This window comes from Podarcis raffonei, chromosome 3 (genome assembly GCF_027172205.1).
Source record: "Podarcis raffonei isolate rPodRaf1 chromosome 3, rPodRaf1.pri, whole genome shotgun sequence".
Classification (NCBI taxonomy): Eukaryota; Metazoa; Chordata; class Lepidosauria; order Squamata; family Lacertidae; genus Podarcis; species Podarcis raffonei.
In genome coordinates this window covers 76,247,930-76,274,898 of record NC_070604.1, presented here as the reverse complement: position 1 = coordinate 76,274,898, position 26,969 = coordinate 76,247,930, and the positions used below count along the sequence as shown (strand labels likewise).

The 26,969-nt window shown below is 41.6% G+C and overlaps 1 protein-coding gene across 3 annotated transcripts in view; it reads left to right on the top strand.

Moving 5' to 3' along the window:
* The window catches only part of TRIM67 (tripartite motif containing 67), a 36,792-nt gene extending 10,510 nt beyond the window's left edge, over positions 1–26,282 (top strand). Inside the window, exons 4-10 of one of the 3 annotated variants that reach the window (XM_053382472.1) lie at positions 682–792; positions 1,477–1,630; positions 9,061–9,218; positions 9,864–10,002; positions 13,059–13,362; positions 23,516–23,678; positions 25,802–26,282. In XM_053382472.1, coding sequence (XP_053238447.1) covers positions 682–792; positions 1,477–1,630; positions 9,061–9,218; positions 9,864–10,002; positions 13,059–13,362; positions 23,516–23,678; positions 25,802–25,867 — 1,095 coding nt within the window. In that variant the 3' untranslated portion in view covers positions 25,868–26,282. Of the gene's footprint in view, positions 1–681; positions 793–1,476; positions 1,637–9,060; positions 9,219–9,863; positions 10,003–13,058; positions 13,363–23,515; positions 23,679–25,801 lie in introns of all 3 variants that reach the window. The other 2 variants (XM_053382473.1, XM_053382474.1) reach the window with 2 other exon arrangements.
* The last annotated feature ends 687 nt before the right edge of the window (positions 26,283–26,969 follow it).

The window sequence follows — 26,969 nt, the reverse complement described above, 5'->3', positions numbered from 1 at the left end:
TTTGAGATACCATCTGCTGGGTACTGCCCCAAGATCAAGCCCCATTAGAATGAGGGCTGTTTGTTATCATGGCAAATGAACTCTAAAACCACATTTATGTCAAGTCAAGGACATGTAGGACATTGTAGGAGAAGCTTGGTGGCAGTGGTGGAAACCAGTGTGTTCACCCCTTACTGTGTCTGTTGATTCTTCCCTGAAAATGCTCCCTGGCCATTCCCCACTGCTACTGCAACCAGGCTTACACCAGGATAGATAAAGAAAAGATATATTGAGTTGGCCTATCCGTGTCCAATGGTGGCTGGTCAATGCCCCTTTAAACCTTACAACTAGGGCATGCTAGAGATAGCCACACCCTCTTTGTTTCCAGTCTATGGTAATCAGAGGTATATTGTCTCTGAGCATGGAACTTCCATTTTTTGTATGTATTTTATTTTTAATTTCTTTAACGGATTGTCTTAAGCATGAATTATCCAAATTATTTAGCACCATTAAAATTATGATGAAATTCTTATAAAGAACTAGGGCTAAGTAATGACAACTAAGTGGCACTGATGCAGATGAGGTGGTGTCCATATGGCTGCAAGAGCCTTTGCTTTCCTGCTTTTGCTTCCAAAATAAGTTATTTAATTCAGTGAAAGCCCAGAGGATTATCTACTATACATGGAATTTCCCCCTCCCCAGGTTGTTTGGGACCAGATAAACCACTGTACTCTGAAACTGCGCCAGTCTACAGGGCTTATGGAATATTGTCTTGAAGTAATCAAAGAAAATGACCCTTCTGGGTTTTTACAGGTATGTTGCCTCTTAATGTTGTGATTAATGAGAAAATAATAATGAAGTATTGTACTTCTGAAGCCCCACGTGTGCTCGTTCATTAAGCATTCATCCTGATTTGTTTGGAAGCAGGTTAGAAGATGCTGAAAATTTAGTGAGCACTTACCCTAATTTGTTCAGAGAGAGGTTCAACAATGTTGCATCAAGCGTTAGTCCAAACTTTCCAATGCATCTTCAATGCATCTTCCCCAGCCACTTTTCTTATCACAAAAATTCTATAATTTGCAGAAGCAGGTTTGTTGCACAAGACCTCCCAATCAACTGGAATTGTGCAATATGTGACTGAATCCCACTCAAAGATAGTGAGAATCTGGAAGTGCCCTCTGATGCACGCACAGGTCTTGTGCATTCAAACATGGGATACTCCATCCATTTCAATGGCAGAAGCCAGGGAAAAGTGGACTCCTCTGAGACTGGTCCATTTGCATTAGTTTAATCTCTCCCATGTTTTTCTCATAATGGATTGTTCCATCCAGAGTACACAGGCAAAAAGACTTGGTGGCTACAACAAAAGTTGAGGACACAATTCTGGGCCAGCCCTAGAGTGTCCTATATAGAGCACCTGTACCCACAATTTGCTTGAGTCACGATCAATTTTAAATGATTATTCTATAGCTTGGGACTTAAATGTTTTCCTTTCAGATTTCAGATGCTTTAATCAAACGTGTTCAAGTGTCTCAGGAGCAGTGGGTCAAAGGAGCTCTGGAACCCAAAGTATCTGCTGAATTTGATCTCACTCTGGATAGCGAGCCATTGTTGCAGTCAATTCATCAGCTGGACTTCATTCAGATGAAATGTAGGGGTGAGCTTTTGTAGATTGCTTTTCTCTCTCTCTCTCTCTCTCTCTCTCTCTCTCTCTCTCTCTCTCTCTCTCTCTTTTACACCAGGATTTCAAAAAGCAGCGGGTGACAGTGAGGCACCTCCGATGGGCCTCCAAGATGGGAATTTCTTATCCAGATGTAACCAAGCATTTGTGTGATGAGAAAACCCTTTCCTCTTCCTGTGACCCTAACAAACTCAGACAGTAGTAATAGATAATGTTAGACATCTGAGAATATGAAAAGCTTCAGACTGGGCCATCTGTTCTTTTCTTAAGTGAAGACGTTTACTGACATAACTGTAACTTTATAAAAAAAATAGCCTTCCCCCATTGTGGAGCATTGCAGATCAACAGCACAAGTCATTTCAATTACCCATACAATCATGCTTGCCCTCATTCATAGGCTGCATGATTCTAAAAATGTGTGAGAGAACCATATTCATATAGAGCTGACATTAATTTGTTCCCCAAAATTCTTCTGTGGGCTAAATATTCTCCAGTATGCTCTGTTTGTACATTTTGATATTTGATGCTTGCGTTTTACATCTAATAATATCTGATTTCAATATTTGCCATTTTGCTTTAGTATCTGAGTTCAGAATTTCATAGCTCACATGGAATCGTGAAGCATTTCCGTGTATTCGCTGCATGATATGCAGTGATCATTACCATTTGACAGTTTGGGCAGTTATCATGTGCCGGTATAAGTATTTGTATTGATAGCAGATGTGAAATTGTATGTAGTATGCAATAGTATTGTCTGATGTGAAATAGTATTGTGGTTTTTCGCCTTAATTGGCAGCTGTCATCCAACAAGATTTGATGTTTGAAAATTGTTAAGGTTTAACATTTGACAACAGGGGAAATGCTGCAATCGGTGATTCAGCATCTGCTTTGCCTGCAGAAGGTCCCAAATTCAGTCCCTGGAACCTCCAAATAGAACTGGGCATGTCCCCAGTCTGAAACCCAGTCAGTTTAGACAAAAGTGAGCTAGGTGGACCAAAAGTCTGACTCAAGCAGCTTCCTATGTTTCTAAATTATGACAGTAGTTGATAGCCTATGGCTTACTGCATTTGCTATTTGAGCCCAGCAATTTATATATACACACAGAGAGAATATGTGAATGATAATGCATTCAAATTTTGAATTCAAAATTCAGATGTAGAAATTGTTAATTTCAAATTTCCTTTCTGCTGTAGCATAAAATTTTGAGAAAGAGAAGAGCATCATGTGGACATGGCAAATGATGAATGCTCTGAGGATAGTCTATATGAAAGGGAGAAACCTTGTGAAGTCACAGCCTCGTTTGTTATGAGCATAGGGCATATTAAGCAGTTTCCAGAGGCACAGGTGAAACTTTTCCTTTGTCAAAGACACATAGACACATTATAGCTGTATAAGCAATGTTGTAACCCGCACTGGGACCTTAGGGTGAAGGGTGGGTAATGCAACAACAATTTTCTTTATAATCAAGTGGTGTACCAATTTTATGAAATAAATAAATAATAACAGCTTTTTAAGCTGGAGTATCATTTGATAGGTAAATTCTATTGCATAAACTTGTCCCTGATTCTATCCCATTTGAGCCCGCATATGCTAAAACAATGAAGGTGTGAATTCAGAACCCTAAGGACTGTGGCCCTTGGGGGCTATGCCCCAGGAGGACATTGGATCAGCGGGTGCAGCCTGCATCTTTCTGCAAATTATCTCCCTCAGTTATATGATACTCCATTTGTATTTTGTCCAAAGAGAGTGAATGCCTCAGCAAAACCTACCAGCTTCTCTTCAGTAGCCCTTTTGGCATTCTGAACAGACATTTCACAGAAAGATTGCTCTTGCAATTCTGCTGCTTGGAGGAGCAGGCTAGAGCCCCTACTTAGGATGAAAGCTACTCATGAGTGGCTGCTCCAGCCTGATGATTCTTTTGAGCTGCTTTTTATGGGAATGTGCATATTGCAAGTGCCCAAAGATTAGCACAGGAACAAAGAGGGACAAACAAAAATGAAATCAAATGAAAGACAACAATGGGTCAATTTCCTTTGATGCAACACAGAAGACTGCTAGGAGATTTCTGCTGGAAGGAATTGCATGGTTCATAGGTAAATAGTGTTACCAGCACTATTCATCTTTACAAGAATCCTTGGTAAATTTTTATCCTTGTTCATCCAAAGCTCATTTGATTTCAGTTGGCTTAATTCTGAACTCTAAAGGCTCAATCTAAAGCAATTAGGTCAGTTAATTCGACAGCTAAATCCTTGAGGAACAACAGAAAAATGCTTGAATTTAGGAAAGTAGTTAAAGGCAAAAATATGCTCCCCAAAAGGGTATTGTTTCCTAAACTAAATGGGTTATATTAATGAAGCCACTGAAAGAACATCAGCAAATTGCAACATCAAAAATAAAAAAACCCAGAAAATAATATGCAGATGAGGAGAATTTAAGGTGAAGTCTCTCTTAGATTGTATAATTGCAAAAGAACCTGGTCTCAATTTGGATGTATTTTATTATTATTTGATAGCTTCTATTTGCCAGTGTAAGGGACATGGGTGGCACTGTGGGTTAAAACACAGAGCCTAGGACTTGCCGATCAGAAGGTCGGTGGTTCGAATCCCTGTGACGGGGTGAGCTCCCGTTGCTTGGTCCCTGCTCCTGCCAACCTAGCAGTTCGAAAGCACATCAAAGTGCAAGTAGATAAATAGGTACCGCTCCAGCGGGAAGGTAAACGGCGTTTCCGTGTGCTGCTCTGGTTTCCCAGAAGCGGCTTAGTCATGCTGGCCACATGACCCGGAAGCTGTACGCCGGCTCCCTCGGCCAATAAAGCCACAACCCCAGAGTCGGCTACGACTGGACCTAATGGTCAGGGGTCCCTTTACCTTTACCTTATTTGCCAGTGCAAGAATTTGGACTGTAATCTTTCCATTATAATAGGTGTCTTCTTGTATGTTTAGGCAGATAACAGGCATAAGGAGGGATGCTGTGCTTCCTTTCTTCAGTGACAAACCATCTATATCCAATTTGCCCCATATTATGTTGGGATGTGTGTCCATCTCTCTCCCAGTGCTGCTGCCTTCTCAGTCTGAAGCTGGCTGCCTCTAAGGGCCAAAGCAGCAGAGATGTTAAATTTGCCACTTCCAGCTTTTGGATTCATAAGCTATTGCCTACATGGGCTGTTTTCCTTTTTTGCAAACCCATACGTGCAGTTCCTGAGTTTAGTGGATGCTTTCTGAAAAGGACACACCAAGTATACAAATAGGCTCCATAGGGAGTGGGGTAAAGATGTCTTAGACGTCTGCCTCTTCTCATCACTCTCTCTGGGTGAGAGTGGTAATCATGGGTGCAGTGAGTTGGGTTTCTATGGCAAGGCAGTTGCAATTTTGTACATGCAATTTGTACAAAAAGCTTGGGTGGCATGTGAGTTGTCTGGGAAGTTAGAATGAAGAAACCAAGGGACAGAAATGGGTGCAGATGTTCTGTGATGGTTTTCTAGTGGTTAGGCTGCCCAGGGATGTCTATGTTGTACTAGGACAACTTTAAGCTTAAATGAATAATATATACTTAAATGGTGGATTATTATAAATGGCAGAATGAAGTCATGAAATGCTTTTAACAAGCTTCTGTCCTTATTCAACCTTACTGAGAGATGAATGTCTGCCCTTAGCTATGCTGTGCTTTCTACTAAGGAGAAGGAAAATGAGGATCAGACTTTATTAAAATGTGTGTGCATTTCTTGCCATTGGTGAAATAACTCTTCCTCTCCAAAAGTATAATTTCATCAGTAATACAGAAAAGAAGAGCTTCTTTAGCATTGCTCTAGGAACAGATTAATTAGTAATGTTATGTTAGAGAAATCTTGAATTATTACCTATTAGTAACATAATTCTTAAAACAGCTACTGTAAATATTCACAACCTATTGATACTGTAGATATTCACAGTAGCTATTTTACTAGCTGTAAGGCACCAAAGATTTCAAAACTGGGACTCTTACTGGCTAGGCTTCCAAACCTTGGGTGATAGTAAAAAAAATTACTCAGAGTAAACCAACTGACATTAATGGCTCTAACGTAGTCATGTTCATCAGGTGGCACAATGGCTCAGTGTGTCTGGCTGTTAACCAGAAAGTTGGTGGTTTGAGCCCACCCAGGGATGGCTGTGGGTAGGCTTCCTGCATTGCAGGGGTTGGACTAGATGACCCTTGGAATCCCTTCCAGCTCTATGATTCTTTGACTTCTATGTTCATTAATTTCAATGGGTCTAACTCTTGAGTAAACTTTAGTTGAACACCACCCATAACTTCATGCACCTCTTGAGGCAGCATGTCTGCTAAAGAGCTTGCAGGCTGAATTTTTTTACCCAAATGTCTAGACAGCATTATGTGCCCCACTGGCTGACTTATACCTTGTCACATGGCCAGGGGAGCCAGCATAGTTCTGCCTGTCCTTATTACCGTATTTTTCGCCCTATAGGACGCACTTTTCCCCCTCCAAAAATGAAGGGGAAATGTGTGTGCGTCCTATGGGGCGAATGCAGGCTTTCGCTGAAGCCTGGAGAGCGAGAGGCGTCGGTGTGCACCAACCGCTCTCGCTCTCCAGGCTTCAGGAAGCTATCCGCAAGCCTTGCGCGCCCGGCGGGAGTTCCCCCGGGCGCGCAAAGCTTGTGGGCGGCAGCCTGCAGTGCAGAGCACGGGGCGCCCTCCGGATGCACAAAGTTCCCCCGGGCGCACAAAGCTTGCCGACACCTGCGCGAAGCACGGGGCGTCCTCCGGAACTCCCCCCGGGTGCGCAAGGCTTGCGGGCGGCAGCCTGCAGCGCGTAGCACGGGGCGCCCTCCAGAGGACGCCCCGTGCTTCGCGCAGGTGTTGGCAAGCCTTGCGCGCCCGGTGGGAGTTGCTGCCGGGCTCGCAAGGCTTGCTGATAGTAGCCTGTTCTGGGGGCTGGGGGGGGGATTTTTAAAAATTCATTTCCCCCCCAAAAAATGAGGTGCATCCTATGGGCCAGTACGCCCTATAGGGCGAAAAATACGGTAAGTCTCACGTTCTGGGCCTGCTCTTCAAACAGAACCTATATACTGTTGTTGTCATCCATCTTCCTCACGAGACAATGGAGTACAGCTCCGTGGTTGAAGTCAAACCACTGTGTAACAGCACTGAAGTGAGCTTCCCTTGGATGCAAGCCTGGGCAGTGTATAGGGAGGTCCTGAGCTGCCAAGACAATAATAATAACAAGAACAAGAACAAGAACAACAATTTATTTATACCCCGCCCATCTGGCTGGGTTTCCCCAGCCACTCTGGGTGGCTTCCAACAGAATATTGAAATACAATAGTCTATTAGACAATAAAAGTTTCCCTAAACAGGGCTGCCTTCAGATGTCTTCTAAAAGTCTGGTAGTTTTTCTCTTTGACATCTGATGGGAGGGCGTTCCACAGGGAGGGTGCCACTACTGAGAAGGCCCTCTGCCTGGTTCCCTGTAACTTGACTTCTTGCAGCGAGGGAACCGCCAGGAGGCCCTCAGGGCTGGACCTCAGTGTCTGGGCAGAACGATGGGGGTGGAGACGCTCCTTTAGGTATAGTGGGCCGAGGCCATTTAGGGCTTTAAAGGTCAGCACCAGCACTTTGAATTGTGCCCATAAATGTACTGGGAGCCAATGTAGACACATGCACCCCCTCAGCCTTGCTGGTGTGGTCCAAAGGTGTATACATATTACTGTTTACTCTAGCTCCAGGAGCTATCACTCCTGGTGTTTGAAGTAATGTACACATGACATTAACTACATTCCATATCTATACTTTTCAGACCATTTAAATTTCAGCACTTCCTTTAGCTTCTATAATTAGGACTCTTAATGTTTGTACCCATACTTAGCTTTCTAGTAATAGTTTTGTATTGGTGTCCAAACAGCCATCTGTCACACAGATTCCCTCTGTTGTATTACAAAATCCTCAAATGCATCACTTCTAACATGTCTCCATCCTGGCTGAGTTTTGATGGCACTCCACCTAGTGCCAACTTCTGTGCTGACCACACCCTATTCCAAACATTGCTGTCCACTCATTGCTCTACTGATATGTCACCAGATGCTTTCCTGCCCATCTGTTGCCTCATGCATTGTGCTGTGTTGGCTCTGCTTCAAAGGTTAAACCACAAAATTTCAGCCACAGAATTCTTGCAGGAATAGAAACCCTGTCTGGTGGAATCTAGACACATATCAAAACCGTTCTGAAAATGCTTTTTTTTTAAAAAGAGTGTTTTTTTAAAAAATACATCGAATTTTCCATAAGGCTCACCAATGCCATCTAGTGTCACATTGTATATTGCACTTAAAGCACACTTAAAACGTTTTATTTGCAGCTGTATAGCTGAGTCCACTGTAGATGGCAAGCTTAACTGGAATGTCACCTATTTACATTAAATCCCTAAACTCTTTTGTAGTGAGAATTTTGTCAATAGACATATGATACACATTTGACGTGGCACCTTTTACCTCAGCGCAGAAAAAATGCTCCACTATATTACCATGTGGGAAGTTAGGGGGCATATGTGGCCTGTGGGTTACACAAATCTGATTTATACCATTCAAAATGCCAGCCTAGTTAATATCAACCAAGGTGACATTTTGCTTTCATCCAATCAGTAAAAGCAAGGGTTTCAGAGATAAAGTGCTGCAACAGTTATGAGCAGAAGTAAAATAAAAGTTAATAACACAAGTACATTAGTCCTTAGTAGAAGAATGTATGGTTCAATTATAGAGATGCGGGTTCTAGGTGAATAGTGAGTGCCGAATGCACACCAATGCCCAATTGCATTATTCTGTGTTCAGGCTATGGATAACCATTCTGCTTCCAAATAAAGAAAAAAGAAGAAAGCCAAGAGATGAGTTGAGAGGTGGGATCTTGAACCAGTGTGGTGTAGTGGTTAAGAGCGGTAGTCTCGCAATCTGGTGAACCGGGTTCGCGTCTCCACTCCTCCACATGCAGCTTCTGGGTGACCTTGGGCCAGTCACACTTCTCTGAAGTCTCTCAGCCTCACTCACCTCACAGAGTGTTTGTTGTGGGGGAGGAAGGGAAAGAAGAATGTTAGCCACTTTGAGACTCCTTCGGGTAGTGATAAAGTGGGATATCAAATCCAAACTGGATGTGCAGTGAAGTAAACAGATGGTGACTTTGCCAAAGATTCATCGTTCACCGCTTTCTCAGATATGGATATTCCTTATGGTTAAAAACAAACAAACAAACACAAGGCAGTGTTAATTGGTCATAAAACTGCAATCCTCGGGATTGTTGCTCCAGAAATGTTCCCCAGAGTGTTAAGTGCCAAGAGAGCTGCAACTGCAATGCCAGTTGCGATGTGTGTGGTTTTTGCTTCTTGTCACACGGGTAAGGGCAGAGTTGCACTAATCGGTGCTTAGTTTCTGTTTCAGTGCCGCCAGTCCCACTCCTGCAGCTGGAGAAGTGCTGCACTCGAAACAACAGTGTGACCCTCGCCTGGAGGATGCCACCTTTTAGCCATAACCCAGTGGAGGGTTACATCTTGGAACTCGATGACGGAGACGGCGGCCAATTCCGAGTGAGACCTTGGTTCCTCGTTGATTTATGTTTGGCATCCTTAAACAACTGCTTGTATTGCCTACTGGTGTTTAGTAACAAATATTTTCAATCCAGTCTTAACCTGTCCCTGAAGAGGACCATTCCCTTCCCCATGACAGAAGAATAAGGTCACATCCACATCATATATTAAAAAGACAATTATACCACTTTAACTGTCACAGCTTCCCTCAAACAATCCTGGGATCCCCTGATAGAGCATCCTTAACAAACTATAGAGCAGAGGGTGATGATATGAATCAGGTTTTTCAGTGGTGGCTTGCTGTTTGTGGAATGTCTTGCCAGGGTGCGATCATTATCTGTTTTTAGGCACCAATCAGATAGCCAATCCAGATAATGATGGGGTCCATGAAACCAAATAAAAGATTCCCTTCCCTAATCTAAGGGGATGGGGCTTAGGGAGAGAGGGAGATTGGACTGGCAAGTGGTGCAAGCAGGGGCAAGCCCCCTAGTACTGCAAATTCTCCTTGCATGGTCGCAACATTGCTGAGATTAATTGTTTTGCAACAAGAAATTACATGCGGGTTACTTTGAAGGGTCTTATTAGGAAAGATCCCAGGTTAAAAAGAATTTGGTGAACTCAGTTGCTGCCTTTCTCCTTGTCTAGGAAGTGTATGTTGGTAAGGAGACCCTATGCACTATTGATGGCCTTCATTTCAACAGTACATACAATGCAAGAGTCAAAGCCTTTAATTCATCAGGAGTGGGCCCTTATAGCAAGACTGTTGTTTTACAGACTTCTGATGGTGAGTAACTTTAAAGATATATAAAGTTACTTCTAAAGATTTCTCTTTGTCTAAAATCTATGGAACCTTTGAGATTCTGGTAGTTTCTGGTACCTTTGAGATTCTGCCCAGTACTCTTTAGTGAAAGAAACCCAGCAGGGATTTAAAATCACAAAATATGCAGCAAAGGAAAGCATGGAAATATTGGCTGTTAGACCTTTAAAATATATCCTCGTGAGTTCTAAAACTCCCCTCTTCCGAAGTTCCCCACTTCCCAGCATAGAAGAAGATCACATGTTTGATAAGTTTAGATGGTTTACTTACAAACTCTCCAAAGGTCAAATTCATCTGTTTTTCCATACAGCATTCAGAAAACACAGGCAGTGAATCTTGGCCAAGTTACAGTAGGAACACAATAATGCAGTCAGAGCTTGGAGCAACCAGCTCACACCTCTTTACATGTTTTACTGGTAGAATGAAATACAACAATAGGCTTGATTACCTTCCTCCCAAGGAGAGGTAGAGTGACCGAACAAAGCCTGGCAGGGCATATAGCATTAACCCCTTCATGTGTTAATTAGATTTAAGCGTATCGTGTATATTAGGTTGGTTATCCCACATTTAATGCTTTGAATATGTCCAGGGCCAGACTAAAATATTGATTGAACTAAATCTCAGTAAATCTTTGAACTTTTTAACCATCATTAAACAACAGAAAAAGCATCAAATTCAAAAAGCATTGAATTAGAACTGGAAAGGAAAAATCAGGAACAGTGTAGATTCTTCTTTTCATCATTTTGTTTGTTTTCAAGATGCAGCTTGTTCAAGCAGCACCTACAGATGAATATTTTTGTTCAATTTCATAGTGTGTTGCTGATTCTTCTTTTGAAATTGTCATGTGAAGTCATATGACACCATGCGATTGATAGGTGGCAGCCCCACCCACCTGTCAAAGTAGCCCACTCAGGGTTAGTGAGAAAAGGAGTATTGTGTGGCACACACATAGTTTGTAGAAAATATTGTGTGTGGGTTTTTAAAAAAATATATAAATAAATAAATCCATGTTTCATTGTGGGAAATCAGTTGATTTTACTACCTTATTAACTAATCCTTTAAACTCTTAATATTTAACAACATTTGAAACAGGGTGAGGGAAAAAGTGGTCCTGTGAAACTAGAAAGGTGATGAAGTTTATGGAACTGAAAACTGTACATAGACCCTTGAACTATTGGCACCTAAAAGCTAGAAGCTACTTCTGTAGAAAATGGAGATGTCCATTGCTTTTACAGCCCCCTTTCCCTAATTATATATCAATGATGAATTCCAGAGCTTAATTACATTTTCTCTCTGTGGAAATAATTTCCTAGCAATGTCTTATAAAATATGGATGTTAATTCAGGCTTCGGTTCTCTGTAATTACACTTGCTATCCATATGGGCAACTGAAGAAATTAATATTGATTAATGATACTTAACTGTCATGAATCACAAAACACATGTTAATCTCATCCTCTCTTCATATTCATGTTGCCAAACTATGTCAGGAAAAACCATTTGTTCCCAAGAATCTCTTTTCTTTTTAAAAAAAGTCTTCAGAGGATCATAATTTGTAATCAACCTGGCCACGGATAGAGCAAAATATGCAAGCCTGAGCGAAGGGATAAGTTGCAGCTAAATTCCAAGATGAACAATTTTGGATTGTGAGAAGATGAAGATTTGCCTATTTGTTATTTATGTAGCTCAACTGGGATGTTCAGTGTCATACAACAAATCTAGTTGCTAAGGCTAGAATTAGACATTCTAGCAGATGTGTGGCTGCTGCCAGAAACAGAAGCCTTAACTCTTAATTCTTTCTGGTAGTGATACAGAAGGAAGCTACCACATTGTGAATTTCTGTGGCTTCACAAGAACCAGCCAATGAAATCAGAGTAAGAATAGGGAAATCTGCAGCACAATGATGTCATGCAATATTACACAATGATGTCATGTAATGTCACACATTTTCATCACTAGATTTGCTCCTGGGGGGTGGGGAGGTGGGATATAAATGCAATAAATTAATAAATACAAGGAACTATTTTGTTGTACATATTATCATGCATATTACCATACATTGGCAGTTGATGTGTAATAAAAATTCTCCTTATCACTTGACGAAGGTGATAAAAGAGACCAAGTTATGTTGAGGTAAAGAAGTATATAATTGCATAGATTGGTTGTCTGTATGGACTTCAGCATAACATCCTAAACTCTCAGTTACTGGAATCAATGGAAATTAAATGTGATTTATTTATTTACTGCAGGGATAGGGATCCTCAGGCCTAGGAGCCAAAGGTGCCCCCTGGACTTGTCTACCTGGCCTTTGGGACTCTCCCAAAGACACCCTCAGACACAGCTCCTCTCCCCAGACCACCCCTCTCCCCTCCCCTGCTTTGCACCCCCTCCTTTTTGCCTGGCAGCAAAACTGGATTTTGATCCTGCTTCTTGCTTGCCTGGATAGAGGATAAAGAGAGGTCTGTGTAAGAACTAGACTCCAGTGCAAAAGTGCACTTTGTCATACCGTCCAACGTGCCACAGAGGAAAAATTGGAACACACGACTTTGGGGGCTGCAGTCCCCCAAAACACATGTCTTTGGGGGGCCCCACTCTCAACGGGAGCCAGGTGACTTGTGCGAGAACCCAGCTTCCCAGAATGGGTGTCTTTTGGGGCTGCACTCTCGTGGGAGTCAAACGGGACAACCCAGGATAGAGTCAGAAGCTGGGATGGTTTCTGTAATACCAGGATGTCCCACTTAAAGTGGGACAGTTGAGGCGTATGCTCTGTTGCTCTGCCCTCTTTTGCCATTGACTCAAACTACCAGTGGCATGTGGCCCTGGAAGGTTTCCCAGAAGGAAAAGAGTCCCTCGGACTTAGTACATTTGTATCCTACCTGTCTTCCATCATGGAACTCAGGGTAGCCAGGCCACAATCTGTCTTCTTCACCTGCTAATCCAGTGCTACTTTTCCAAGATAGGGTGTAACAAACCAGTGGCTTTTGTGGCATCCTCCTAATCCGTCTACACTTTCTTTCTCAATAGTGGCCTGGTTTACATTTGATCCCTCTTCAGCCCATCGGGACATAGTCCTTTCAAATGACAACCAGACTGCTACTTGCAGTAGCTATGATGACCGCGTCATCCTGGGCACAGCAGCTTTCTCAAAGGGGATCCACTATTGGGAACTGCATGTAGACCGTTACGATAACCATCCAGATCCAGCCTTTGGAATTGCTAGAATCAACGTCGTCAAGGACATGATGCTAGGAAAGGATGACAAGGCATGGGCTATGTACGTTGACAACAACCGCAGCTGGTTCATGCACTGCAATTCTCACACCAATCGGTAAGCATCCAAGGACATTTTCTCATGTGCATGTGGAACTTTCCCCCCTCAGGAAGTCACTTCTCAAGAGAGAGGGCTTTTGGGAACCCTTCCAGCATTTCAATTCTAGACATTGCAAACTTTCCCCATAAATCAGAAGCTTATTGCTGTGTAGTTCTGTTGACATTTGTTGACATTATAACTTCATTATTTTTTATGGCATCTATGGACCAAGCTAGATGCAATATGAGCAGCCACTTAATTTAAACCTGGGCCTGCTTCAATCACATATAAATCAGCGAATGGAGAGGAGACTGACAATAAGGACACCCAAGTGGCGTGTACTAAACTTCCCCACCAAAATATCACCTCAAGACAGCCTCTACTCCAATCATTTTTCTCTTCAACCAAGCTCTAATTTTGGAAGTGTGGATGGGGCAGAAATCTGATTCATTTCTCACTTAAACACAAACTTGCCTAATTCACAGTTTCTGAAAGAATACATGAACTGAAACACAGTCATCCTTTGAAATCTGCACTTCTCTAGATTTTCCAATGCAGTTCTCCAGCAAAATAATGTACTCAAAAATGCATATACCAGGGTAAAATGTATGTATAAATGTGCATAATAGTGAAAATTGCATTATACATTTGGAATACTGAATACATTTCTGGTCACTTCACCTCACCTCACCACAAAAAAGATCCAGTGGAACCTCAGCTCCCAAACCCCTTGGGAGCCGAACATTCCCGCTCCCAAATGAAAATTTTTTTTTGGAAGCCAAACATCCAATGTGGCTTCTGTGGCTTCCAATTGGCCGCAAGAAGCTCCTGCAGCCAATCAGAAGCCTCACCTTGGTTCCTGAACCGTTTTGGGAGTCGAACGGACTCCTGGAATGGATTACGGTAAGTTTGGGAACCAAGGTTCCACTGTATTGTAAAGTTGGAAAAGGTTCAAAAGATGGCTATCCAGTTGATTAATGGGATGGAGCGACTCCCCTATGAGGAAAGGGCACATGGTGAAGCAACCTGGTGATGATTTCCTCAGAATCTGAACTGCTACATAGACTGAGCCAACCCATATTTATAGGCGTTGTGTAAATTGGCTACTAATTTCTGTGCCAGTGGAAAAACTGTGCTCCATCTTAGTTCTGGAAACTTTCAGATATTTGAAGATCATTATAAAGGCTATATATTATTCTCTTTACAATAAATGTTGGTTTGCATGTTATACCTAAGCAGGGAAAGCAGCTGGGCAAGTGAGGCCTTGTGTGTGTGGCAGAAACATATCTGTTGGCCTCCCCACCTCACAAGCCTGACTCTCTTATTTGGAGATGACATTTGCATAAAAGTGCATAGGCTATGTACACACAATTTGTATCCTTGGCAAATTGAGGGCATGAACTATAAATTCAGAGCCTGCACATGTTGGCATGGATGCACATAACCACTCCCTGATTAGAGTGGTTGCCCAATGCATGGAGACTGAGCATGGCAAGGGGGTGTGGTCAACATCTGTGTTCCTGAACATGCGTACACCACACATACATCCATGTGTGTTATGACTATCTGCACAGATGTCAAGGTACAATTTTGCTTGTGCTGCTATAAAGAGTCAAAGAAAGGCTCTCAATGGTGGTAAAATCTGCAGCGAGATTCAGGCATTGTTTCTTTGTTTATTTATTAAAATGGTCAGTTGCTTTATCTTGCCCAGGGCAACCCAAAGTGACCTACAACCAAACAAATAGTCAATAAACCCCACATAGAGTAGAGACATTTAAACCAAGAAGAATGAGAAATCCATTAAAAACATCCCACCCACAGATGGATCAGAGACCATTGCTAGATCCTGCTACAGGAGAAGCTTTTCAGTGCAGTGTCTGAATTAGGGCTTCACTAATTTAAACACTTCCTGTGGCAATCTTCTCAATAAGGTTTTTTTTTATCTTTCCTGCTGCATGCTGGGATTTTATCCATCTTCGCTATGCCCATTTTAAAATGTGGAGAAAATAATGTGACACCTAAGATTTGAATGGAGAAACTGTGAATCACTTAACATTTTCTTAGAACAGAATGAAAAATTGATGTAAAGGTAGGAAATAAGGATAGCCCTGCTGAACAACAGCAGCAGCAGCAGCAGCAGCTCATATTTAACATTTAAATGTGGCACTTTCAAGTATTCTATGGCCGTCACATAGATTATCTAGTTGCAGTCCTTACTACAACCCTCTAAGGTTAGTGCTATCACCCCCCTATATTGCAGATGATAGTACTTAAGACTGCGGGAAATTGGTTTTTCTAAGGCCATCTAGTGAATTTATGGCAGAGATGAGAATCAAGCCAGGGTCTCCTAGACTTGTAGTTCACTTTCCTGAGCACTATGCTACACCAGCAGCCTGATAAAAGACTTTGATTTCACCAAACCCAAGCCCTTGTCCAGCTTCTCTGTCCACAGTACACACAAAAAAGATTAATCAATAAAGCTTGCTTGGGGATCCTTACCATTCTGTCAAATCCTGTCTATTATCCATTTCCTCGTTGTTGAGCCAAGCAGCTTAGCTATGATTAACTCCAGCCTCCCCCCCCCCCTCTACTAGCCCTGGAGTGCTGATTCTATATTTCAGGAATGGAATTCCACTGGATCCAGAGCTTTAACATATGTTTAACGTGTGAGGTGGAAATGAAACGCCATCTTGGTCCCTTCTTTTGTGAGCCCAAGACTTATGATCCACAGCTCAGGAACAGATAGATTACCGTAATTGCATTTATTTTAGACAACCTGCATATTGCATATTACACTGGCATAGCAAGGTCACAAATACTGAAGAGAAAGTAGGATGAATGGGTTGAAGGGTTTCTAATCAGTTTGCAACCCATTTATAGGATGGAAAAATAGGTTTGTTGTTGTTGTTGTTTAGTCGTTTAGTCGTGTCCGACTCTTCGTGACCCCATGGACCACAGCACACCAGGCACCTCTGTCCTCCACTACCTCCCGCAGTTTGGTCAAACTCATGCTGGTAACCTCGAAAACACTATCCAACCATCTCGTCCTCTGTCGCCCCCTTCTCCTTGTGCCCTCCATCTTTCCCAGCATCAGTGTCTTCTCCAGGGATTCTTCTCTTCTCATGAGGTGGCCAAAGTACTGGACTTCCGGGTTAGCGCCATCGACTAATGGCGGATTCCCTCTGAGCTCCGGAGGGAATCGGCTCTGCAGGATCGGGTCTTGCCGCTGCGGCGACGCGGGGACCCATAAAAATCACAGGCGGTGAAGCCTGTGAACCTGGTGACTCGGCGGGCACCATTTGCGCCCCCCCGACCTGCGAAGGAGCCTTTTTAAAGGCTTCGGAACGGGGGACGGGGTGAGCGGTGTGGTACGGAGAGTCGACTGCTTCTCCTGCAGAGTGAAGCCGCATTGCCATGGTCGGAGAACGCTGACTTCTTCTTTTGAACAATTGGACTCTAAAAGTAACAACCCGTGAGTACTATGGAAATTGGTACTGTAAAGAAAATTTTGCTTTTAAGAATTAGGCACGATCGGGGAAGGTGTAAAAAGGAAGTCTGCCTCCCCGTCTTGTAAACAAGTTAAAGCAAAGACCTGCTAACTAAGGTCGAGAGAACCTTTTCTTCTTTCCTTCTTTGGTAAAAGACTTTAATTTCACGATTTGGCAGTATAAGAAATTTTGCTGGAGGATAAAGAGCTAATTTTGGGAACCGCAGTGCCACCCTCCTGGACCCGGGAGTGTTCCACGAGAGAGCCTGTTGATGACGTACTAAAGAGTTTGACAGCTGTCAAAGTAGCTGTCAAAACGGAAAAAGAGAACTTTGTTTCTGTTGCTTCTGCTGGTTATATATGTTACAATTTGTTGAAAATAAGGAAGAACTGATACAAACTAGCTGGATTTTTGGACTTGGATTGGAATGAACACTAAGAAACCAAAATCCCTCTAGAGGGGGATTTGGGACATTACAAGAATGGCTGGAGAAGGGAGAATTCAGGCTGAATTGGACAGAGTCTTTGTTCTCTTGGGAAAGTTGCAAGGCCAAATTGATGTTTTGGCTATAAATGTTACAACTCTGGACTCAACTGTAAACAATATCATTGAAACTGATAAGGAGTTGAATCTGGAAGTTTATTCAACTGAACAGAAAGAGAAAATTGACAACTTTGAGAATTTGGAGAAGGAGACATATGTTGTCCCTGAAGAGCTGCAGATGATGAAGGAGGACTTGAGGCCTGACATGATGGTAATGAAGAAAAATAAGAATTTGATGTGGAAAATCTGGCCTGAATTGGAGATTGAAGAAAGGAAAGATCTCCTTATGTGGAGATCCGAAGACCTAAGGATTATAAATTTGCTCAAGGTGGAGGTTGGAGCCTTGGGGATATTTGGACTTGAAAGGAGTAAGAAACAAGATTTGGGTTCCACCTTTAAGTATGGAGGACTGGTTGAAAGAAACATGGATCCTGAAGGGCCAGAGCTTCTCCGAGAGTTGGTGTTTAATTTTAAGGACTATCAAAAAAAACCAGCAGAGAGGAATTGAGAGAGAATTAAGAGCCTCGGATGTGAGATCTCCAGGCTAAATATTAGATTAAGACTGATGGACATTTGTTGGGGACTGGAACCGGGAAAGGGGTGGGGTGGGGTTTGGGAATCCAAAGGGTACATAAGTATAATGTGTTTTGCTTTTATTTTTGTTTTTGTAATGTTTATGAAATTTGGGAAATTCGTGGAAGGGAATTTGGGTTGACTTTAGAAAGAATGTTTTAAGAATATATATTGATGTATAAGTATTGATGTTTAAGTTTGGATAAGGTAAAATTGGGTTTTTTTAAAAAAAATGAACTAAATTAAAGGAAAATAAGGTTAGCAAAAATAAATTGAGGAAATGGATGAAAGAGTAAAAGTAAAATAATAACATGTTAATTTATTAGGTTAAGAATTATGGTTGAGGATTTGCTGAATCAATAATTTGAATTGGAATACAAAAAGGGGAGGTATGAGGAGGTCGGGAAAATATGTCAATGAAAGTAAATTTTGGTGAACTTAATGTGTTTTTAATTTTTATGTATCTTTTTTCTGTTTTTTTGTATTTTTTTTCCTTTTTCTTTTTGACTTTTTATATTCTTACTGTATTAATTTTGAAAATTTTAATAAATAACTTTTTTAAAAAAACAACAAAGTACTGGAGCCTCAGCTTCACGATCTGTCCTTCCAGTGAGCACTCAGGGCTGATTTCCTTAAGAATGGATGCGTTTGATCTTCTTGCAGTCCATGGGACTCTCAAGAGTCTTCTCCAGCACCATAATTCAAAAGCATCAATTCTTCGGCGATCAGCCTTTATGGTCCAGCTCTCACTTCCATACATCACTACTGGGAAAACCATGGCTTTAACTATACAGACCTTTGTTGGCAAGGTGACGTCTCTACTTCTGAAGATGCTGTCTAGGCCTGTCATTGCCCTTCTCCCAAGAAGCAGGCGTCTTTTAATTTCGTGGCTACTGTCACCATCTGCAGTGATCATGGAGCCCAAGAAAGTAAAATCTCTCACTGCCTCCATTTCGTCCCCTTCTATTTGCCAGGAGGTGATGGGACCAGTGGCCATGATCTTCGTTTTTTTGATGTTGAGCTTCAGACCATATTTTGCACTCTCCTCTTTCACCCTCATTAAAAGGTTTTTTAATTCCTCCTCACTTTCTGCCATCAAGGTTGTGTCATCTGCATATCTGAGGTTGTTGATATTTCTTCCGGCAATCTTAATTCCAGCTTGGGATTCATCCAGCCCAGCCTTTCGCATGATGTATTCTGCATATAAATTAAATAAGCAGGGAGACAAAATACAGCCTTGTCGTACTCCTTTCCCAATTTTGAACCAATCAGTTGTTCCATATCCAGTTCTAACTGTAGCTTCTTGTCCCACATAGAGATTTCTCAGGAGACAGATGAGGTGATCAGGCACTCCCATTTCTTTAAGAACTTGCCATAGTTTGCTGTGGTAAACACAGTCAAAGGCTTTTGCATAGTCAATGAAGCAGAAGTAGATGTCTTTCTGGAACTCTCTAGCTTTCTCCATAATCCAGCGCATGTTTGCAATTTGGTCTCTGGTTCCTCTGCCTCTTCTAAATCCAGCTTGCACTTCTGGGAGTTCTCGATCCACATACTGCTTGAGCCTTCCTTGTAGAATTTTAAGCATAACCTTGCTAGCATGTGAAATGAGTGCAATTGTGCGGTAGTTGGAGCATTCTTTCGCACTGCCCTTCTTTGGGATTGGGATGTAGACTGATCTTCTCCAATCTTCTTGAGATTGGAGGCTTGAGATCTGCTCAAAAGTTCCTAAAGACAATGAGCATGTTTCCATTTCTTTTATCAGAATAATTTTAAACCTGCTGAGAGTAATGTTTCCCCAAAAACAATACACATCAAAGGCTCAGATATCTGCCCCTTTAAAACCCTGATTAGATTTAAAGAGGAAAAAATGTTAATCTCTACTAAATTTAGAACACTGTGTTGATTTCAGGCCATGTTGTGTTGCGACAAAATGGCAGCACTCACTCATTGCCCTAGAAACCTACTTTATTAATGTATTCTCAGGCATACTGGATTATAGGCACACAATCTATTTTATGAAATCTCACCAAATCTATTTTATGAAATATCACCAAAGCTTAATAAAATCTATTCTGTGGAGGACACAGAAAGGAAATACCTTTTTCAGATTATTATTCATTTTAAAATTATTGTATTATGTTATGTTATGTTATAGAATCATAGAATCATAGAATCATAGAGTTGGAAGAGACCACAAGGGCCATCGAGTCCAACCCCCTGCCAAGCAGGAAACACCATCAGAGCACTCCTGACATATGGTTGTCAAGCCTCTGCTTAAAGACCTCCAAAGAAGGAGACTCCAATTATGTTATGTTATGTTATGTTATGTTATGTTATGTTATATTATATTATATTATATTATATTATATTATATTATATTATATTATTATAAATATTTATATTTATAAATATAAATATACAAATTAAGTGCTATTGCCTTTACTCAAGATAAATTACAGAATATCACAAAACTGTGATCAGACAGAAGTAACTAAGTACATTAATGTCAAGACCATAATTTTTGCTTCTAGCAGCCATGGGATGCTCTTAGCACCCCCCCCCCCAATTATTTACAATCTTTCAGTCCGACAGTTTCACCCACTCTAGACAGCTGAGTGGTTTGTCCTACCTTTGCCAGCCACTACTTTATGGTGGGAGTATTTGGTATTAATCAGTTTTTGTTACTTACAGTTTTTACTGCTATTAATAAATCTATTATCAAAGGATTCTGAACTGTCAGTACAATGTCATACAGAAATACAAATGGCAAAACTGTAGGATTTTTTATCTTGTTGACTTCCTTAACAAGGTTCTGTCCAATTTTGGGTGAATCCGCCCCCTTTCCAGTAGACCTCCCTGTCCTATCCCATGTTGTTGAGGGAGGTTCCAGACTCTAACAAGTTGCTTTTCCACAGCATCAGGTGGCAAGAGGGGGCAGAAAACTACCCCCTGTAAACTTTACTAAATAAACTTAAGATCAAAACCATTGTCACTTAATTGAAAAAAATTGAAACCACTGAAGATCAAAATGTATTTGACATGTGTGCTCATTAAAATTAATGTTTCACCATTCATCACATTGGTAAACTTTATCACCTGATATTTCAACCAAAGAATATAACTACAATGATATTTCACAAAAGAACCAATGCACCAATGTTAATTATAGTAGTTTACAATACTTGTTTCACAATCTCTTAATCCTGATATAATTATTACTTCACATTCCCTCTTATGCTAATGGAAAGTAGTCTTAACATCCTCCCTTGTGATCATAGTAATTTACCATAAACATTGCACAATCCCCTAGGACTTAGTGTTATGAATAAGGGTTTGGAGACTGAGAAGCATGGCTGGAGTCCTGCTTATTCAATGGTACTTTTCCCTCCCCCCCACCTCTCTTAATTTATTTATTTGTTCAAGGAAGACAATAATAAAAAATGTCAAACAATTAAGGTGCATCCTTGCAGGACTTCAGTACTACGCAATAGTTTGGTTTAAACTGATCTAATGACATAATACTCACCCTTTAACTATGCCTTTCCAACCCATTGTTTGCTTAGTTTCTTACTGTGGTCCTCTCCTCTTTTTATAATGATGTTATGCATAACTGTTCCAACAGTTAAGTGTGTTGTTTTCTTCACTCTCCTGTATCCATTGAAGAGTGAAAAGCCATACCTCAGTAGTAGAGCATCTGCTTTACATGCTGAAGATCCTGGGTTAATTCCCCAGCATCTACAGCAGGGTTAACCAAACTTGGCCCTCCAGATGTTTTGGGAGTACAATTCCCACCACCTGACCACTGGTCCCATTAGCTAGGGATGATGGGAGTTGTAGTCCCAAAACATCTGGAGGGCCAAGTTTGGCCATGCCTGATCTACAGGTAGGGCTGGCAGAGATTCCCAGTCTGAAATCCTGGAGAGCTGCTGCCACTGTAGCTGTAGATTTGCTTGAAACTGATGCTAAGATTATGCCTTGCATGTCAGGATGTAATGCTGTTGCAAAACTCCAGTGACATTAACAAAGCATAAGTGTGTGTGGTCAATGCACATATTCAGGGAATTTCTGGCTCAGTGGTTCTGTACGCTATAGTGTTGGGCTAGCCTACCTTCCCTGAGGAAAAACACATTACCGTAATGTCAAATCAGTCTTGCATGTAGTAGTTGGCTGAATCCATAAGCATAGTTTGATCCTGCCGTTTAAGCAGCTGTTCCTGTCACCTTATCAAGAGTTATTAGTAACAAACACAGATTTACTAGGAGCTAGTCTCATAGCCTTTGAATTCCTATTTCATTTAAGCAACATCTTTTCATGATGGCCAGGTCAGTTGGAAACATATGCATGTAGTTCTTCCCTGTTTACTTTCAATCAAAAACTAATAATAATAACAGTAAGCACAACAGAAACAACACAAATACCTCTATTAGTTTAATATAACACAAAATTGGAGTGATCTTTTTTTAGAAGGGAACAGGGCCTTGGTTCATTTTTAAGAATTCTGAGGAAGGCAGATGTGCCACAGGTACAACTTCTTCTAGCAGGGATTGAGCAAAGAGCAGCTGTTGATTGTCCCAGCTCGAACGCTGTTCTAGGGAATGGTGCCCTGTGGTTGCCCTAAAATTGACCTTTTCTATTTCTGTAGCGTTGCCGCTTACATACATTTTCAGACAAATTTGAAATTTTACAAAGCATACATATGACTTAGTTGCGTAGAATTTTCTTTTCACAAAACGTTATACTTTTTACCCCCTTGATACAGATAATGTTGATCGTGGAAACATATATCAACTTTAATTAGAAATCCTGGCATTTGAAATTAGTTTCTTGCATTGCATTTAAATGAAGGGTTGAAATTGAACTACCAACAGTGTTTTACAAACCACCAGGGCTGTCTTTACCCGGGGGCCCAAGGGGTGCGGGGCAGTCGGGTGCCAAATTCGGGGGGGGGGGCACCAAATGTATACCTACTGTATACTGGTCTCTTTTGATCAGCGACAGTGAAAAGCAATGGAGCGAAAGTCCCCGCCCCCCCCGTAGCTCCGTTACTCCGTAGCATCAAATATTCCCAACGAGTCAGGAAACAAAAGCAGTTTTTTCCGCTGCACTGCTGTTACACGTGAGCGATTCCCCCCCAAAAAAGCTAAACAACTTTGAGTTCGCCCCCCTAAAAGGTCAACAACTTTGGCTTCCCCCCTCCCCAAAAAAGCTCAATAAAAATTAATTTGGGGGTGGCTAAACTAAATTTGGGGGCGCTGGGCGGATCTTTACACCCCGGTGGCACATATGCTAAAGACGGCCCTGCAAACCTCAAACCCAAATAGCGTTACGTGGGGTCATATCCAACACTGCAAATCAACATTTGTAAAATTTGCTTGTAAAATTGTAGTTCAGCAATTTCAAATTTAGGAAATTTGGTAAGTGTGGGCCAATATTTCTTTTGGGTTCAACTCTACAAATAGTAATGATTATTTCATTCTTTTCCTGTGGTTTCGTAAGAGATTCCTGCATTAAGTACAATACATCAAGGTAATGTAGCTAACATAGGCATTTTTGTCTCTGATCCTTAGAACAGAAGGGGGTGTTTCAAAAGGTGCAACTGTAGGAGTTCTTCTGGACCTCAACAAGCACACCCTGACCTTTTACATAAATGGGCAACAGCAGGGACCTCCAGCATTTGAAAATGTGGAGGGCGTCTTCATGCCTGCATTAAGCCTCAACCGAAACGTGCAGGTAAAATTATTTTCCCACAGATTTATTTATTTGCTTTTGTATCCCACCTTTCCTCAGAGGAGTCCCTAGTGGCATACATAGTTCTTCCCCTCCTCATTTTATCCCTATAACAATTCTTTGAGGTGGGTTAGGCCAAGAGATTGTGACTGGCCCACCGTCACCCAGTGAGCTTCATGGCTGGGTGGAGATTTGAGTCCTGATCTCCCAGGTTCTGTTCTCACTCCACACCATGTACATTTCATGTACATTGCCAAGGACAAAATCCATCTTTCTGTATAAGCTGGAGCCATTTCAAACTCTGGTCATTTTTCTGTAGGGATTCAATTGCTTACTGACACATTCAACTGCAAATAGACAAACTTAGGTTGTACAATTAAAGCAGATTTGATCCTTTTCTTCAGCAAACCTGCCCCTGTCATATAACTTCCCCACAAATTTGTGCAAACAAATCAGGATGAAAGCTATTTAAAAAAACACACCAGGTTGTCTGGGAGTAACCAGAATCAAAATCAGAGAATGTGTGGTACAATTTCCTTTATCCAAATAGCCCAATCAAGTAGTACAGTATTATTTGTTGGTAGACTGGCACAAACCACATGAAAGCCAGAAGTTTTGGATGAAGAAAATCTAATTAGTTAAAGGCAACACAGTCGTGCATTGGTTCTCGAATGCCTTGGTATGCGTATGTTTTGGCTCCAAAACGCTGAAAACACAGAAGTAAGTGTTCCGTTTTTTAAACATTCTTGGAAGCCAAACGTCCGATGTGGCTTCCACGGCTTCTGATTGAATGCAGGAAGCTCCTGCAGCTAATTGGAAGCCGTGCCTTGGTTTTCGAACAGTTTTGGGAGTTGAACGGATTAAGTTTTACAACCAAGGTACCACTGTACATAAAGATCTACCAGACACTCTTTATATATCCTGTATAAATCCCCCTTAACTGAGGTGATTCTGGGTGTGGGCAGGGCAGGCGGTCATTTGGGCTGCATTCACACAAGCAGTGTATTCTGTTTCTCTGACACTTCCCTAACTTCGAATTTCCACACTATATTTGAGCTTTCACATGATATAAAACAAGGGTCAGCAACCTAAGGCCCATGGGCCACAAGCGGCCCACGTGGGTAGTTTAACCTGCCTACGAGCCGCCCCCAAAACGAGCTGCCCACTCGGCGAGTCCCCACGCGCGATCCTGCCCACAGAGGGATTTCCACTGGAGTGAACCAGCCCAGGCAAGGTAAACCTTGCCAACCCCTGATATAAAAGACTCTTCCAGAAATCTAGTGGAATATAATGAGAGTTTAGCACTCAATTTCATGTTAATTGCTTCCAGAAAAAAATCTGCTTGCAACCCCATTAACTCAGGAGTAAAGTGAAATGTGGGGCTGTATACCTGCATACTGTACAGATATTTCCTGCCATTTTCATGGGTGAATCATGGGGGAACAGAAGCATGCATGTGCAAAAAGGGTGAGGGGGTAGCAATGTTGTCCAATGACATTCATTGTTGTGTCAGGAAAGAGTTGAGAGGAGGTAACTCCTAGCGACCTCTCACAGGTTTCCATGGAACCCCAGTTGAGAAAGGCTGCTTTAGACTAACTTCTGACCCACACAGCATTTTCAGGCCTGAGGCTAGGGAGCTCCTCTAGTCAATACCTTTTTGCCTAGGTCTGGCTGAGGTTATGGAGTTTCTCCACACAATGCATGGAGACTGCATAGCTAACTAAGGCTGTGAAAGTATTCCACAAAATGTTTCTACTTATCAATTGCCTGGAACAGCAGTAGTCAGAGTGGTTCTCTTCACATATAACAGGCTAACAACTGCCATCTTCCCTGACCATTGGCTGTGCTGTCTGGAGCTGATGGGAGCTGATGGGATTTGGGAGTCCAACCATTATGTTGGCTCCCTTTGTCTACGTGTGTGTGTGTGTGTGTGTGTGTGTGTGTGTGGAGTTCTAATTTGTCAAAAGGGCAACTTCAGGTGGTCAGAACTCTCTTTTTAAACTGATGAGAAGCCCTTCCACACTGACTGGTTGCTATGCTATCAAACTCATGTTATAGTTGAAGGTTTCCTGCTTCATCTTCAAGTTTCAGTTCTAAGTCTTTTTTCGGTTTTTTTCTCCTCGCAGGTGACTCTGCACACAGGACTCGAGGTACCTCAGACTGTCAGACCACCAAAGCTGCCGAGCAACTGAGCTCCTCTTATGTAAATCTGAGCTGGATTTTATAATCTTTCTAAATAGATTTTGGCATAAATATATACAAAGCATTCGTCATTTAGATCGAAATCAGAATTGGTTATTAGAGTTAAGTAACCTAACACTGTTTTTTGTCTACATGCTTTTCAAAATGTTACAGCCTTCTGAGAGTGCTTGCATCACCAAATTTCCTGTGCATTAGCAGTGCGTGAAACCTGATTCGTCTGCCCATCTAAAGTCAATCACATAAGTGGATTTTTTTAATATCAAAAAATGCCTCATTTTCCTTTTCATCCATTTTTCCTTTAGCCACTCATGTGGCACGTGCCACAGAAAGTGAAAAGTACTTTATCACCATTGATTAGACTGGGATTAAATTCATTGTTGTTATTGTTTTCCATTCTGGTCTCTGAATGTGGATGATAACAGTCCAAATACTGTAGGTACTGTTTGGGTATAAAGGACCCAGTCCCACTGGTGGGATTTGGACTAAGTGACCTCTGAGGCATCCTCCAGATTTGGGCATGATGAAACAGGAATGAAATTGTTTGTGATCCCACTGAGGTCAGTAGCATAATTCTCAGTGATTCCACTGTGAGCAAGGACTTAATTTTTAAAGCAATATATGCTGCAGGCCTCAAACTGATTGCTGCAGAGTAGTGCTACCGGACCTCTGCAATGGTGTAGCTGCTTGCAGCACTTGACTGAAGCTCATGCAGCACTAATGTAACTTCATGATTTGTGACTTTGTGGTTGAGAATATAATCAAATGATTTGCAAACAGAGCAGATCTCTGGAAGAGATTCACTCATTAAAACACAGATAAGAACATGTTGGGGAACAAAGCAGAGATCCCATATCTACTCAGTAAAATAATAATAAATCTTTAACATCTTTATGTGATTTTAGATCCTCTTCTTTTACCTATGTCCCCCACTCCACCTTTCTAGTCAATATTCTATTATTCAACAAGATTTAATTAACAAAACCGCTAAACCATATACCATTCATATCCTCCTTCTTCCAGTCTAGCGAAATGGACTTTGCTTAACTTATCACTCGTACATATTCTTCCACAAGTATTTGTTGGATTGCAGTA